The 16,219-nt window shown below is 39.8% G+C and overlaps 1 protein-coding gene across 2 annotated transcripts; it reads left to right on the forward strand.

Annotated features, from left to right (window-relative positions):
• Positions 1 to 1,154: 1,154 nt before the first annotated feature.
• On the forward strand, positions 1,155 to 15,010 carry xpc (xeroderma pigmentosum, complementation group C). Of its 2 annotated transcripts, none has more exons than XM_055048615.1 (15): positions 1,155 to 1,930; positions 4,729 to 5,062; positions 6,139 to 6,441; positions 6,534 to 6,630; positions 7,680 to 7,764; positions 7,860 to 8,017; positions 8,198 to 8,318; positions 8,411 to 8,500; positions 8,575 to 9,426; positions 9,994 to 10,154; positions 11,214 to 11,295; positions 11,402 to 11,533; positions 12,249 to 12,418; positions 12,567 to 12,660; positions 13,174 to 15,010. In XM_055048615.1, the coding sequence occupies exons 2-15, from the start codon at positions 4,951 to 4,953 to the stop codon at positions 13,501 to 13,503; spliced, it is 2,787 nt and encodes a 928-aa protein (XP_054904590.1). In that variant the 5' UTR covers positions 1,155 to 1,930; positions 4,729 to 4,950; the 3' UTR covers positions 13,504 to 15,010. The 2 variants fall into 2 exon arrangements, with proteins under 2 accessions (XP_054904590.1, XP_054904591.1); XM_055048616.1 differs by having other exon boundaries at positions 4,729 to 4,818.
• The last annotated feature ends 1,209 nt before the right edge of the window (positions 15,011 to 16,219 follow it).

Below are 16,219 nucleotides of genomic sequence, written 5' to 3' on the forward strand. Positions count from 1 at the left end.
TTCGGTCCTGCAGCTGAAGCACTAAACTACAGAACTGTGATTTACAATATGAGTCTGATTCACCTTTAAATCTCGCTTATGTTAAGAACCTGCAAAACAATCTGAGCGAGTCGGATCTCCACACAACTTCCACATATGAGGATACGGCTAAATGAACGTTGTGTGCTTTGATTCGTAAACTTGCACTGCAGTAAACTTTCTGCTGATTTGCATTTAACACTAACAATACTAATCTAATTTTCTGTAGACTAGGTCCTCAGACTTGCTGATGGGGATTTCTATGCAGCAGGATGTTCCTGTGGACGAGGACAACAGGTGCCACTGTTCTGCACTGGCGGGAAAAGTATTTGCATTTTGAGACTTCAGCTGCATTAGCTGCCACAAAACCTCCAACTTATAATAACGCAAGTCTTTCATTTCAGAACAAGACTAATGCCGGCGATTTTACCGAGTGGACATGTTTACTGGGGAACAGTTTTGCATGACTACACCAGTTTAGAGATATTTAAAGGACTTTTGTTTTCTGTTCTATGTTCTTGCACATCATTTGAGGATTTGAGGATCATTTTTAAATGTAAATTTCTGAAATAAACTAGTGATAGCTTAGTGTCAAAAAGTGGACTTTGTGCAACTCTGCCACCTGTAATATGACTGTCCATGACGGTTACCAGATGACTAACGTTCCTGTTCACAGGAGGGATCACAAGACGCCGTTCAGTATGATCCTAAGGAAATGTGCCTCTAATAAGGATTTTTAACCTGTTGCCTAATCCTCTGACTCCCTAAAATCTCTCCTGTTTGATGATTCGTCATGCGTTTCTCATTTAACCTGCACATTTAAAAAAAAAGAAAGAAAGCCTCAGGGTTATTCTGTATTTTCAATTAATCTATTAGAGGGCAGAGCATCAGCCTGTCTTCCTCTGAAGGTATCCATGTCCTTCACCTGCTGCCTGTTTCCCACTTCTGTTAGCCTGAGGTGGTTTTTGGTTGAATTTGTTTCCTTCTATCATCACAGTTTTTGTCATCTTGTTTTTTTTTAAAGATGGCAGTCTTCCCTATTCCCAGTTCACTGTATGGCTTTTTATTCCTATCTGACTGTGCTAATGGCTCATATAGGGATGGAAGCCATGCACTGCGCTGGGAGCAAAGCACACTGGGCCACAAACTCATCTCTTACACCACACACACACACGCATCCTTACGACATTCACACACTTCTACTCAATGCACAGACATGTTCAGAGGCCTGTCTCTGAAGAAAAATATCCTTGCACATGCACTTCACAAATAAACATTTCTGCATTTGTTTATGCGTATGCATGCGGTAGTTATGCATATGTATGCTGAGCGCCATTACAAACACTCCGAATGGAAATACCCTGCCCTCCCCCTCCCTCCTCGTCCCATCAGGCCCCTGCTGCAGCGAGTCAGTCTGAAGCTGTCAACTGTATCGGCTGACAGACGGTTCTCTGAAGTGAAGCACGCACATCTGCCACAGCATCCCAACATGTTCGATCCAGATCACAACAGAGATGGATGGAAATGATACTGAGAGGAAGCGGACTGGATTGATTCAGAACAGAGAGGCTTTCAGGGGAACGACGCAGGCTTGTCACCAAAGAATTCATTCTGTCATGCTCTTTTCCAGTTCAAACCGCTTTTGTTTTGTTTTGTTTTCTTTTTGCATTTGGAGATCTCTTGGGGATGAAACAATGTTTCAGGTGGGAGAACTTCGAGAGCTGTTTGGTGGAGATAATTTTAAACAGATTTCTTTTTCTTTTTTGCAGCCAGATGTCTTCCTGACAGAAACATGAATATTTTTATCAAAGAACAACTGATGAAGATGATTCATTTTTTCACAAGAAACAGAAAGAATATGAAATCTGCTGACCTTCAGTGCTAGCTTGATCAGCATGTCTTCACTTGACAGGTGATTCTTATTGACACTTGTTCATATTAAAGTTAAATCTTCAGTAAATGTGACGTATTAATCTTGTTTGATGTATCTTTTTCATCTCATTGTATGAAATCAATTGTATCGATATTTTATTTGCAGATTTCATTTTGGTTTTACTTGAAGTTTGAACTCTTGATCCAGATGTTTTCTATCCTGATTATTTTGGAGAGGAATGACACATTAAGCAAATGGGGAAATAACACACAAATTAGGATGGGCAATTTTTTTTTCTTGATCAGCTTTGATCCAGGATCGCCTCCATCGAAAACTAAAGCCTGAACTCTTTTTCCCATCCAAGAATAAATTAAGAGCAGTGAGAGCATGTAGTATTTTTCAATATCTAAACAAAAAAAAGTTATTGGGGAAAAGTTACAGACAAAAGTGCACAGATCCAGCCTCTAAGGAGCCAATATTGATTTTCAGCTTGACTTGGGGTCAGACTTACTGATTTTGATTTTGATCAATTGAGCTTTTTTCCCCCTCAGAAAACAAAGAGATAGAAAAAAATTTGCTTTCAAAAAAGGAGCAAAAAGGGGTTTGAACAGAAAATGACAAAATTTAAAAGACTGGCCAAATTTAGTCTACATTTTAGCAGAAGAGCATTTGTCCTCAACACAAATGGCTCTGATATCTGATATCAAATGCTAAAAAAAAAATTTCCTAGCCAAAAACAATCTCTTATTAAATCTTGAAAATATAATACATAAAACACAACATGCTAAAAGTGGGTTGATAGGGATAATAGTATTGAATCAGATAAAAAGAAATGAACAAAGTAGTATGTAGCATGTTCTGCTATGTGATTTTTGTTCAGCTCAAAAATATTGCCCAGAAGTGTATGCTGTCTGTGGTGTTTTCTCTTTTGCATGCATTTCATGGATAACGCATAAAGAAAAGAAACACTGCAAATTTTCAGTATTTGAATTGCAAATCAGTGAATTAAAAAAAAAATTGAGGGGATGATAAGCACCTCTGTAAAAAGTTATCAACCGGTTTTTATTTCAATATAACGAAAGCTTGGGTTAAAATTACAGTATCACATTTAGTTCAAGCAATTTTTATAGATGCCACTTTGTACCAGATTCATGTTATTATAATGTAATCTAGTTTTGAAAAAAACAGTGGTAGCGTTCAGCTCAATAGGTAATAGCTAAATTTCATAGCTGACAGCTGATTTTAATTGACTTTAATTTGTCTCTCAGCAGGGAAGCTTTTCTGCAGCTGTGCTCATGATTCACTTCTTTATAGTTAAATGCCATAAATGTAAAAATGAACTCCTTGCCCGTGCAGAATCCTATCATGAGGCTCGCTTTTTATAGAATTCAATGACTGCTCTCAATATGTCACTGAGGGAAATAAATTGAAGATAACACTTAAATATCAAGAGTAGGAGGACTCAGTTTAAGCGCTTCAAAGGTCGTCATGCATGGCAAGCTGATTTATTATGTATTAGACAGGATCCTCTGAGCAGATATCCATAATTTAGTTTCTTCTTGTCAAAATGAACATTTCAAATCAACCGAAAGTGAAAGGTGTTGTCAACAATCTACATTCCTGATGTTTCAGATTTCATTGTGTGTAGGAATGCTGTTTTCCATGTAGGGAAATAGCATTTATATCAGAATGAACATCAAGGATGTCTGGAAAAGAGCTCCAGAGAAACCTCACATTGTTACTATTTGTATCCACAATGAGGGAAAGAAGTGCTCCAGATTTCTAAATCCGTTATTTTAAGTCTCCATTTGATTTAGTAAAAGTATACAACGAGGCAAATATTGTTTGTTCAATGATTAGATGAATTAACTTGTCAAAAGAATTTGGTAGCTTTATTATCTGTTTGTTAAATCAGTCATTCATGCTGCAACAATTTAGTTCAACTGTGCCGTTTCCTTTAGAAATATATACATTCAAGTTTCAATTAAACTTTTTTCATATAAAACGGATGTGTGAAAACCACTGAATAGAGTCTTATGGATATCTGAAATTATTTTATTTAAGCTTGAGGCTTGGTAAACATCAATGGGAATATTGGCCATTTTGATTCGAGGCAGAATCAAAATACTTCCAAGAACCTGGAAAAGTCAGTCAATGGATTGACTAGGAGGAAATGTACCATTCTGCAATTCATATCATATTTTAAAGTAAAACCTGTTGATGAAGTTGGGATCTCACACATTAACCAAAAGCAGCAGAATCGCAGATGTTACGCCTCTGTGGTAAACATAAAATCTTGTTTCCAAGCATCTTTATTCTAAGAATTAGCTGAATCCATAGTACAAAGTTTTCCTGATTAAATTTGAATGCTTTTGAGAGTACTGTGAAATCACTCCTGCTCTGGAGTGAGTGAGTGAGTGAAAGACATTCACACAGGAACAAAATGAAGGACAAATAAAGAAAGCATGCATCTCAGCAATTAAGACTTTGAAAACAAATAAGATGCCTAAAAGTGGATTTTAGACATCTTTTTATTCCAGTTATTGTTGGAAAGAATCCCATTTTAAGTGCGAGACTTGTCAACAGTGTGCTGATTATATCTAACAACAGCCTTCCATAAGGAAGAAGTTTTTCGTGATAGTTTTATGTAAAATGAGGTACAACACTGCCACTTAGTGTTTAAATGAAGCATTACAATAGATTACCGAAGGCTGGCTGCATTTAAGTTACTTGATAAACATTTCTGCTATAATTTAAGGTTTAATATAGGCTGGTTCACACTGGACTCCTGTGGTTTAGAAGAAGCAAATTCATCTCTTTCTTTCATTTATATCCAGCGGAACAAAATCGCGACTCCAGCGGAAGTGATGTCACGGTCCGGCCCCCAAACCAGCAACCGGGGTCTCTGATGTTATGAAAGATGTTGAGTAAGTGCCTGCCTCTTCTGCGTTACACAAAGAGCATGTGGACAGGGTAAAATCAGCCACTGCAAAAAGTTGAGCCGACAAAATAAACTCCAGGAAGTCGCGTGGACTGAGAGAGGACAGCAGGCAGGCGGCATGGCCAAGCGGAGGAAGTGTGCAGAGACCGAGGCCCATACAAAGCAGCCCGAGCAGGTGCTGAACGCCGAGGGCAGAGGAGCAAAGGCGAGAGGCAGGAGGAAAGCTCCAGGTATTGAAAGTCAGGGGTGCAAGTCTGACGTGCTTTTTACCAGCAGCAGCTGCAGCTTTGCAAGGGTCGCTGCTGGCATCCAGAAAACTGTAACAGAAATGTAAATCTGTGTCTGAGATCAGTGTTTCAGCAGCAGAGGGAGTGAGTGTTATAGGTTCATTTACCTCTAATTGACATCCAAACGTATTTCCAGTTGTGCAGAGCATTGTAACTTTCACATTAATTTTTGCAGGAAATACATTGAGTTTATTTTTGGGATTTGATTGTTTGCTTCAAATCAAGCCCCCTACTTGAATTAAATGTATTACTGAACTCCCCTTTATTGTGCACATGTGTCTATATTTTCATGCTGGCATAAGCAGGCAGTTTGAGCTTTCGGTGCAGGTGCATGGATGAATGGTGTGCATGGTTACTGGAGTGGATCTGCTGTCCTACATGCACATCTGTGCTCTACTTCATCAAAACATGATGCACAATACTTTATTTCGGTACGAAACATGAAAGATTTGAGTTTTATAGTCTTGCTGGTGTGTCCATTAGTTTTATTTTTGTTTTTCTCCCTGGTTTTATAACAGCAATGTTGATCGGATGTTCACACACACTCATCGTACACATGGATATTGTATTCATTTTATTAAGCAATTAAAACTCATTTCCATACAACAAATAATTTTGATACATTTGGGATTCAAGTTTTGATCTGTTGCAATATTTTTTGAAGCCACAGAGGTTCAATATACTGCATACTTGCAGCCGCTCTTATTGGGTTAACTATCACAGCATTTTGGTTGACGTTCAGCATTAACCTCCTCACAGTGCCTGCATAATCTTTGTCTCTGGAAGGGGTCAGCTTGGGTCAGATTGTTAAAACAGCAGGACAGTGACCCCAAACACAGATCAAAACTAGTTTCAAATTCAGCTAACATTAAGTTCCTTTTCAAAAACTTGTGATTTATGGCCTTAAAAATGGATTGATCCAAAGAAAACAATCAAATTGAATGAGCTTATTTGACAATAAATTTATTCTGATTGACACTGTACTTTATTTTTTATTGTCAATTTTTTGGGGGGTCTAGAAAATGATCCCCCAGAAAAAGAGCAGAGGATCGAGAGGAAGGTCAACCCCAAACCACGTTTGTCTTCAAGACGTGCAGCACAGAATAAATCCTCTTCAACCACCAAGACCACTGCTGACAGTAGAACAAGTAAGTACTTCCAGTCTCTGCCCACGGAGGAGGCTAACAGTGAAGACGACTTTGAGATGCTGACTGCTGCGCCAGCCACACTTAAGAAGAGCACCAAGAAACCAGAGGAGGAAGACGAAAAAGAGGAGGAGGATGACGACAGTGAGGATGAGGATGACTGGGAGGAAGTGGAAGGTAAGCCTGGAAAATCTGAGATTTTGAGGTGTGAGCTGACGGTCGGAAAGGAATCTGAAAACACTGGGTTTGTTGTTGTGTGTGTGGATCAGAGTTGGCCGAACCGCTGGATCCGGATGAAACACCAGAACCCGTCCTGCCGTCTCAGCCTGTAGAGATCGAGATTGAGACAGCAGAAGTCAGAAAGCAGTGAGTAGATATGTGCAGGAATGATTAGAAATACTCCAAATATTTTAGCTTTAGTGTTATTTTTAATTACAATAATTGCAAAAAGTGATTGCAATGTTGAAATAATAGTAGTTTACACCCCTTACCGCTCACCCCAAAAACACTTGCATGCAAGTCAATGGGTTCATGAGGACACCAGCTGTCCTCATGCCAATTAAGAGGCTTTAAATATAGACGATTTCATGAATTTTGGGTTTTATAGCAGCCATACAGATGATTGCTAAAATATTCTCACTCCTTGATCTTTATCACATTTTATCATGCTAAAATGTGGCCTGTAACAGACCAAATTAGTGAAATGAAACGTGGAAGGAAAATGATTTTTGGTTTTCTGAAGCTTTCATGAACAACAGTCTGAAATGTGTGGAGTGGATTTTTTTTAACTCACCACCTCCAAATCAACTATTTGCTGAACCAGTTTGTTTTGAGTCTTGACTTTGACTAGGACATTATAGTACATAACTGGACGTTAATGATAGGCATATAGCTCTGACTGCGTAGAAGCCTTTTCCTGCTGAAAGGTTAACATGCACAACATAATCAGTCCAGGGGTCACAAATAGAACAAAACCAGAAAACTGTAAAACATTCGAAACACTGAGTTCCTTTGAATCAAGGCTAAAAACCCACCTGTATAAGTAGTAAACGGAACATGGATCAGTATGTTTGATGTGCATTGACGTGATGATTTTGATGATGGCATTTGACAGAATGAAATGCTTGTTTCATAAATAGTGACAGTGATTCTTGTTTATGATGTGACAGACTTTGAACTGCCCTGCTGCTGAAATGCGCCGTACCAGTAAATTTGGCTTGATTCGACAAACGTCCTCAGAGCTGCACTTTGTAAAAGAACTCTAACCATTCTGAAGTCTCATGCATTTTTAATTTAAACACGGATGGTTATAGTTCTAAGTTTTTGAATCTTTATGGCAGATATACAAACTGCAATATCTCTATTTTATATGACTAGGAGTTAAAAGCAAGTACTTGTTTTTGACGTTCTGCCAGGAAGAAAAGGCAGGCGGAGTTTGAGACGTACCTCAGGCGAATGATGAAGCGTTTCAAGAAGGACCTGCTGATAGACACACACAAGGTGAAAACACCGTGCACATCTCCTCTCCTTTGGCCTCATTTGTCGGCGCAGAAGGGTTTCCGATCTTCACCGACCTTTGACCTCTGGTGTTTCAGGTCCACCTCCTGTGCCTTCTAGCGAACGGGATGTTCCGCAACAGGCTGTGCAGCAAACCGGACCTGCTGGCTGTCGCTCTGTCCCTGCTGCCCCCGCACTTCTGCACGGTGACCAGGGAACACATTGACCAGAACTTCCTCTCTGGACTCCTCAAGTGGTGAGTGTGAATGACTGCAATGTTGAGGGACATTTATCAGACTTCCTGTGAAACAATAAAGTCCATCTGGCCATTAAAGATGTAAAAGCAACAATATCCATTTGACCAGAACTTACCACTAACGTAGGATTGAGGATTGTATTTTTTTTTAATCATATTCTACCTTTTTGCCCCTTTTAGGTTTAGAGCGACCTTCACCCTCGACCCCAGTCTTCCCACTGAGGAGCGTCCGGACCCTCAGGCTCTCCTGGAGGGGCGACTAGGGAGCCTCTCAGCCAGAGACCACCAGGAGATGACTCATGTTGGGGTTTTTTTTTATCCCTGCCCAATGCGATCCATTAACAGTAAATAATAGTTTTAGCATTAATTCCATGTATTTGGTTTTTCCTGCAGCTTTTCCTGTTGTTCCTGAGGTCTCTGCAGCTCTTCTGTCGACTGGTTCTCTCTCTGCACCCAGTTCCTTTCAAGCCTCCACCCTCAAAGGTGATCGAAAGCCTTTCGCTAACTTCACGTTGATAGACATATTCTAGATAACCATAAATATCTATTTTTCCCAGTCCAAAGGGGCTAGAAAATCAACTGGTGCAGCAGAACCTCAGGAAAGCTCCAAGAGCAACTCTCCTGAGACAAACGTTTCTCCAGGCACCAAGAGACGAGCTCAAAGTGAGAAGGTCAAAGGGAGCAGCGGAGGCAAGAAAGCAAAGAGGAAAGAAATGAAGGAGGAGGAAGAGGAGAAGCCAGTGTCATTGGGAGGGCAGAGACCAAAAAACTCCAAACGCCGCAGCGTCGCCTCAAAGGTCAACTACAAAGAGGAGAGCAACAGTGAGGGAGACGAGGAAGAAGAAGAGGAAGCTAGTGATGCGGAGGAACATCAGGAATCCAGCGAGGATGATTTTGAAACCAGCACCAAACCTGCAAGAAAGAGGACGGGGAACGGAAAGAGCTCTGAGAAGACCTCGAGAACCCCGGGCGCTCTAAAGAGAAGAAGAACCGGTGGGAAACAGCAGGAGAAAAGTGAGGACGGTGAGTGGGAGGAGGGTAAAGAAGAGGATGATGAAGAAGAAGTCACGATGAGCAACAGAGCGAAGAGACGGAGCGGGCAGAGGAAAGACGGACCCGGAGCGGACGAGTGGATAGAGGTCTACCTAGACAAATCGTCTTTGTGGGTGTGCGTGGACGTGGAGCATGGAGTCGGAGTTCCCCTCCTCTGCTCGCAGAACGCCACCGCGCCGCTGACCTACGTGGTGGCGGTGGACGGAGACGGCTTCCTGAAGGACCTGGGAAGGAAGTACGACCCTACATGGATGACGGCGTCCCGGAAGAGGCGGGTGGACGACGAGTGGTGGGAGGACACCCTGGAGCCATTCATGGGCCCAGAGGACGAGAGGGACAAAAGGGAGGAGAAAGAGGTTTGTCCAAACAGTCGACTACAAATGCTTTGTGAATTATTTTCTTTTTGATTTTGTTGCATTTTAAAATTCTTTTAATTATTTGCTTTTTTCTATTAAATCCAGTGCTTGTAAAACCATTTATTTCTATGTAACTCAATCATTTTCACTCAGACTGTGATTGAGGTTTTATGTGATAAATCAATACAGATGTGAATAATTGTGAACTGGAATGAAAATGATCCATAGTTTTCCAAAGGTGTCTTTGGTATTTCTGTTGAGCCCGTTTATGTTTGATACCTCTTAAATAAACTCCAGTGCAACCAATTGCCATCAGAAGTCACCTTATTAGTAAATGGAGTCTGCTAATATGTCATATAATCCAATTATAAATCCAGCTGTTCTTTACAGACCAACACTTCAAGTAGTGTGGCGTTACTGCAGACATTTGGCTAAATTACATACAATGTGACAAATCAGGTTAATTATAAATGATCTGATAGGTTGTCAAGGAAAAGAAAATGCACACTTTATGTGTTTACTCATAAATAAACTATGTATTTTTGACCATTTCACCTCCCTTCCCAGCTCCAGAGCAAGCTGCTGAGTAAACCTATGCCGACCTCCATATTGGAGTATAAGAACCATCCTCTGTACGCCTTAAAGAGGCACCTGCTGAAGTACGAAGCCCTCTATCCTCCAACAGCCGCTGTGCTCGGATACTGCAGAGGAGAACCAGTGTACTCCAGGTCAGTTCTACCCTATTGACCTAGTATCCAGATGTTGCACATGTTTATACATTTACACCTTTAATGTAAGCTAGGAGATGGATATGAGTATTTAAAATGTTCAGTAGCTTGCAGAATTGAGTTTTATGCAGTCGTTAGCAGGTGGGAGTTTCTTTCAGCTTCCTTTTTTGCATAATCCAAAAAACTAGATCATTTCTAAACAGGAACAAGCTGGTCGACTCGGGTTCTACTGTAAATATTTCCCTAAAGATGGAAACTGTTGAGTCCATGTGTTTCTGTGTCCACCTGATGGTGCTGTGTTGTTCTTAAAGCTGTTCTTCTCCACTTGTCAGGCAATTGGTAATGTCATTTTAATATGACACCTTTATTAGAAATTCACTGAAAAGTTTTCAGTAAGGTGCTTTATTGAGCAAATACCCCAAATAGTCATAAAGAGGATATGATTATATTCATACACATGTAGTATATATTAAAAAGAAAACTGTAGGATACATTTTTAAAGACAAATTAGGGTAAAAGAGAAAAATAAAAGCATCTTAGCTCATTTTATTTGCATATCTATAGTCCAATAAAACACGATTACACGTATTTCTCCTTTATCTTTCTTATTCTGAATAGGCCAGACCACAAAGAGTCCAGGGTCTCAAATGGCATCTAAGATATTGTGGTGCTCTCCCATTTTAAATGCTATGAATTAACATTCAGTCCTAAAACCTGAATGGTAACCAGTGAACAGTAAGAAGCCTAACAAGCCATGTTTGACTGAAGCAATTTTTATTTCTTTCTTTGACAGAGATATCTTGCTGTTAACTAAAACCTACATAAGTAGACAATAAAAATAATAGTCTAAATGCAATTTGTGTTTCCTTCCTCCAACACAACATTTAGCTAATTTTAGTACCACTAATAAAGTTTTAAACAGGAATAATGTAATGCCTTTTCATTTTCTGTCATCATCAATCATGAGTGACTCCATCTGGTGGTTTCACTTTGCCAGCATGAAAATGATTTTTTAAATGGGGGGAAGAAAAATAATATTTCTGTCGTCACCTTTGTTAGAGATTGTGTGCACACCCTCCACTCCAGAGAAACCTGGCTGAAGGAAGCTAGAACTGTTCGACTTGGAGAGGAGCCGTACAAGGTGACACCCCAGCATCTAGTTCTTCTCTTACGTTCTAGACGTGTCCGATCGACATCCACTTGCAACCTCTTTTAAAAATTCCCGTTAATTATTCCTTCCTTATCAGATGGTGAAAGGCTTTTCCAACCGTTCCAGAAAAGCCAGGATGATGTCTGAGACGAAGAACGAGAATGATCTTCCTCTGTTTGGAGAATGGCAGACTGAAGAATACCAGCCACCCATAGCTGTGGATGGGAAGGTAGCTGCCTCCAGGAGAAACACACAGTTGTGCTCATATGTTTGCAAACCCTGATAGAATTTCTGATTCTTATTTTGCTTGGCAATTTTTTTGAGAACATGTAATTGCAACACGTGGGAAATTATTGGAAACAACTAAAATTTCCATCATAACTGAAAAGGCGATTATTCAAGATGCAAAAAAAAGCATTAAAAGTTGTCCACCTGCTTGTAAATCACAGAATAAAGAAGCACTTGAAGAAATTTGATTTCTGTGTCCCAGTGGCCCAGAAGAAAGCCAATACTGACACGTTTATGGGGAAATTTTACTGCCATAAGTCAAGAGCACACATTTTCAATTTGAAAGTTTCATTTCTTTGTTCTCAAAACTGTAATGCTTGCACTTTAAACTTGTGCTGTCTTTCAGATGTGCTCTCAAATCTTTGTACTTGCACTCTGACTTTCTCCTCACGCGCAAAACTTCTCTCCACACAGATTAACTCTCAGCTCGCAAATCTCTCTGTTCACTTGTGAATTCTTTTATATTCTCTATCAAAACAAAATATATCTACGCCCTGGCAACGTTCCTGCGTCACAATGAAAGTGTTATTGTGTACATCTGTAAAATCCCACCAACAGTGTGTCCGACGCCATTTAAAAAGGGCAAATTAAAAGAGAAACATGCAACATTTTCGGCATAATTCTCCTGTTATTTTCTCCCCTTGCGCCCCTTTCAGGTCCCCCGTAATGATTATGGTAACGTCTACCTGTTTAAAGCCTGTATGATCCCGGTGGGCTGCGTTCACCTGAGGCTGCCCAACCTGCACCGCGTAGCTAGGAAGCTGGACCTGGATGCTGCGCCTGCAGTCACGGGATTCGACTACCACGGAGGATACTCCCACGCTGTGTAAGACCCAACGGCGGGCTTACACACACTGCCACAACAACAGCAGATACTTTACTCGCACCTACAAGCTCCAGCTTTCCCTTTTTGAATTTCCTCATTGTGTATTTGATCAATTAGTAAATTAATAATTGATTCCTCTGTGTTTTAGTACTGACGGTTACATCGTGTGTGAAGAGGACGAGGAGGTCCTCCGAGCTGCCTGGGTGGAAGACCAGGGGATTCAGAAACAGAAAGAAAAAGAGGTGTGGATCTTTCGGGGGTTTGTTTTTACTGAGCGGACGTTTTGAACTTCAGGTTTACCACGAGGTCAGAACGAGTCTGGAAAAGACAGGATGTTTGTTATTCCTCTATGTAAATGTTTGATGTGACTGTCCATTTGTACGTCCATCCATCCTTCTGAACATCAAAACATCCCTCCAGCCACCATTATATTTGTACGTCCATCTAACCATTTGTACATCCTTCCATCCATTTATACCTTCATTCATTCATCCTTTTGAATCTCAATCCATCCATCATCCATCCATCCATCATCCATCCATCCATCCATCCATCCATCCATCCATCCATCCACTGCTAACTAACAAGTTAAATATAGAACAGTAAACAATTCTGACCATCCATGTTGGGATTTTAGTTAAAAGTAGTAACATTTTGTTTTTCCCAAGTTAAACACAAACCAGCCATTTCAACTCCAATTCCCTGGAAAACTCAGTTTGATCTTGTTTTCTTCTTTCTATCTTTCTGGCTCCCAGAAAAAAGAGAAGAGAGCGATCGCCAGCTGGACTCTGCTGGTGAAGGGACTCTTGATCAGAGAGAGGCTGAAGCAGCGTTACAGCCAGAAGAGCCAGGGCCTGGGGAGCCTCGCTCCTGGACAGGAAGCTGGAGGTTTCTCCTCCGATGAGGACGGGGTCGAAGTTGATCTTCCCGGAGACAAAACGGCAGCTGAGACTCTGGCGCTGTCCTGGCCCCAAAACAGACAAGCAGAGGAGGACGCAGATGCAGGCAAACAGAAGAAGAGGAAGACGACAAAGCGAGAGAAGAAGGGTCAAGAGAAGCATTTATTTCCTTTTGAGAAAGTTTAAAGCTGGAAACCAAACGTCAATGGTTTTCCTTTTTGGTAAAAAAAGACAACTGATTCAAAATGTGAATCATAAAGCACTAAACTGAACACTTCTAACATTTTCTTGCTTTGGTAGCAGAATGAAATGCTTCTCAGATTTTTCCACAAATTTTAGCAAGACTGAACAAACAGAGGAGGTGAGGAAAGGAGAGGAATGTTTCTTCCAGCTGTGATGCTTTTTGTATTTGCATGTTCACTTTACAATAGTCTTATGTTTGGAGCCAGCGGGAATGATCTTGCTAACAACCTTTCTGTAGAGAAAACAAACACAGTATGAATGTTGAAAAAAGTGTCCTTCAGGTTAAGATGTGCAAATCATCACTGCTGCTGGTTAGAGGTGGCTGCTGTCCAGTAGGTTTAGCATTCACTGCCTCCGTTGGTGAAGATGTGTGCAACACATTCCACATTATATTTTATTGCAGCAGTATAATCTCACCCTAAAATATTTTCAGCATTTATTGAGATCTTTTACCTCCCTCATCGTTTTGTTTTTTTTCGCAGCGCACGACGTCAAGATAAACCTGTGTCCTCCACCAAGTTGTTGTTTTAAACCTTTTAACCGCATCTCTGTGGATATTAAAAGTTCCAATTAGCATCTGTTTTCGTGCAGCCATTTTCTGACTGGTTGATCAACACATATCTACCTTACTTCAATTTCTTGTTTTTCCCATTTTGAAGAGAAGAAAAGAGAAACGGAGAAAATGAATGGAGGGATGAAAAGAGAAAAGTCCCTCTGTGTCGCATCATATTTATACTCCAGGGAAACAGGTTGTCATGGATCGCTTATGCTTTTGAATAATGAATTGTTAGAGTTGTTAATGCATGTTGGATTGTATGCCCACACTGAATCAACTGAAAGGTTGTATTTATTTAACTTTTCAGTGTTAGATTATACTGCTGTGGCAATAAATGACTTTACTTCATGGCTTTTTAACGCAATTTTCCCACTAATTGTAGAATTTGCAGCCTAAGATACTGTATTGAAGGTAATAACAGTGGTTGGTTGAATTGGCTGTCTGCTGATCACACTCTATAAAAAAAGAATCTGCAGCAAAAACATGACAATGGAAATTCAGGAAGGACTAAAAGTCCTGCTGTGTTTATTTAACCTCTGATTGTACAGGTTTGTCCATTTTCATGCAATCACAGTGACATTTAGCATTGGTGTGAATCTGTTTTGGTTTGTGAGTTTGAAAGCACTGGATGATCAAAGAGCAGGCCGAGTCCTAAAGTTCAGGATGTCCTTCCCCTTTAAAAATGTTCTCTTGCTTATGTGCTCCATTCTTTCAATGTATTTTTATTGTCATACAGATTGCATTGTACAACTTTCCACATTTGTCTTTTGTATCTTTTGTCACTCTTTCTCAACTTTAATTTCTGCAATATTTTTGTACACGAGGTGATGGTAGCTGTAATAAAACTAGTAATGTGTTTTTTTATGAAAAGTATTTTTGTACGAAATGTTATGAGTAAAAAGCAAAATAACTCAAAGAATTGATGAAGTCTTTCTTATGTTTCCAAGCATTTACAAGACAAATAGAGTTATCAAACCACTAAGCAAAGGGCATGTCAGAGATACTTTGACTTGAAGCAAAACCCTCTCGTGCAAACTGTACAACACCTTGATTAGATTAGGCATCATAGTTGTTGGAACGTTTTCACTCTACATCTTTTCTCTCAACACAAAGTCCTCTTTTATTGTATTACTTCATTCTTAATGAATTAATAGGTGCCTAGTTGCAATTAATACATTAACATTAAAATTTTCCGAGATAGTTGCTAATTGACTGAGTAATGTTTGATGATCTTAAGATAAACAGAAGTAGAATTACCAATAATGATCTGCATATAGTATCCTGAAATCTGTTATTGCTTATTGATTCTCGTGCTTTTCTCGATGTTCACATGTGGTTTCATCTGTGTGACCAGCTTTTCCAAAGTTTCTTTATCAGGCAAGGATGGTTGGGAGGTATTCGTGTACAGTGAACTGACAGTTCCAGTGCTTTCTGGTGAATTTTGCAGCTGATTCACTCATTAAAATGAAGGAATTAATTGATTACTCACCTAGTGAATGTAAACATGAGGAACTCTAAATCTACACTTTACGCTTAAATTTGAAACTTCAATGTCTGGCATATTTTTCTCATTTTTTTCTACCCCTTTTATCAAGTTACAACCAAAACAATGTATTTTAGTAGCACTTAAAAGTGGAAGGAAAACTATTCTTGTTCTCTGTTGTTTACTATTTAAAAACTGAAAAGTGTGGTGTACATTTGTTTGCAGACACATTTAAATAGAATGTAGTGCAACTTAGTTAGCTGCCTTCAGAACTTAAGATATTTTTGGCCTATGTGCAAAACTAAAATTAGATACATAATTACAGTAAAACATGGTGTGAGTGTCATCGTCAGACAACCACAGGGACAGGGAAGGTGGTCAGAGATGATGACCACCTTCCCTGAGGATAGATAAAGCCAAAATACGGGGGAATATTGAAAGAAAAAAAGCTTGATGCCCAGCCAGGCTTGAGAATAGGACAGTAGAAGAACAAACATAAACACAATCAGTATCTTGAACAATTCAGGACCAGAAGATGTGTTTTCTACTGCTTGAACAATAAAACTGAACTCTGGCTAATGTAAGCAAAAGCTCCAGAGACACTGCACACTTTTCTTTTA

Source organism: Poeciliopsis prolifica, unplaced genomic scaffold (genome assembly GCF_027474105.1).
Source record: "Poeciliopsis prolifica strain line A6 unplaced genomic scaffold, Auburn_PproV2 SCAFFOLD027, whole genome shotgun sequence".
NCBI lineage: Eukaryota > Metazoa > Chordata > Actinopteri > Cyprinodontiformes > Poeciliidae > Poeciliopsis > Poeciliopsis prolifica.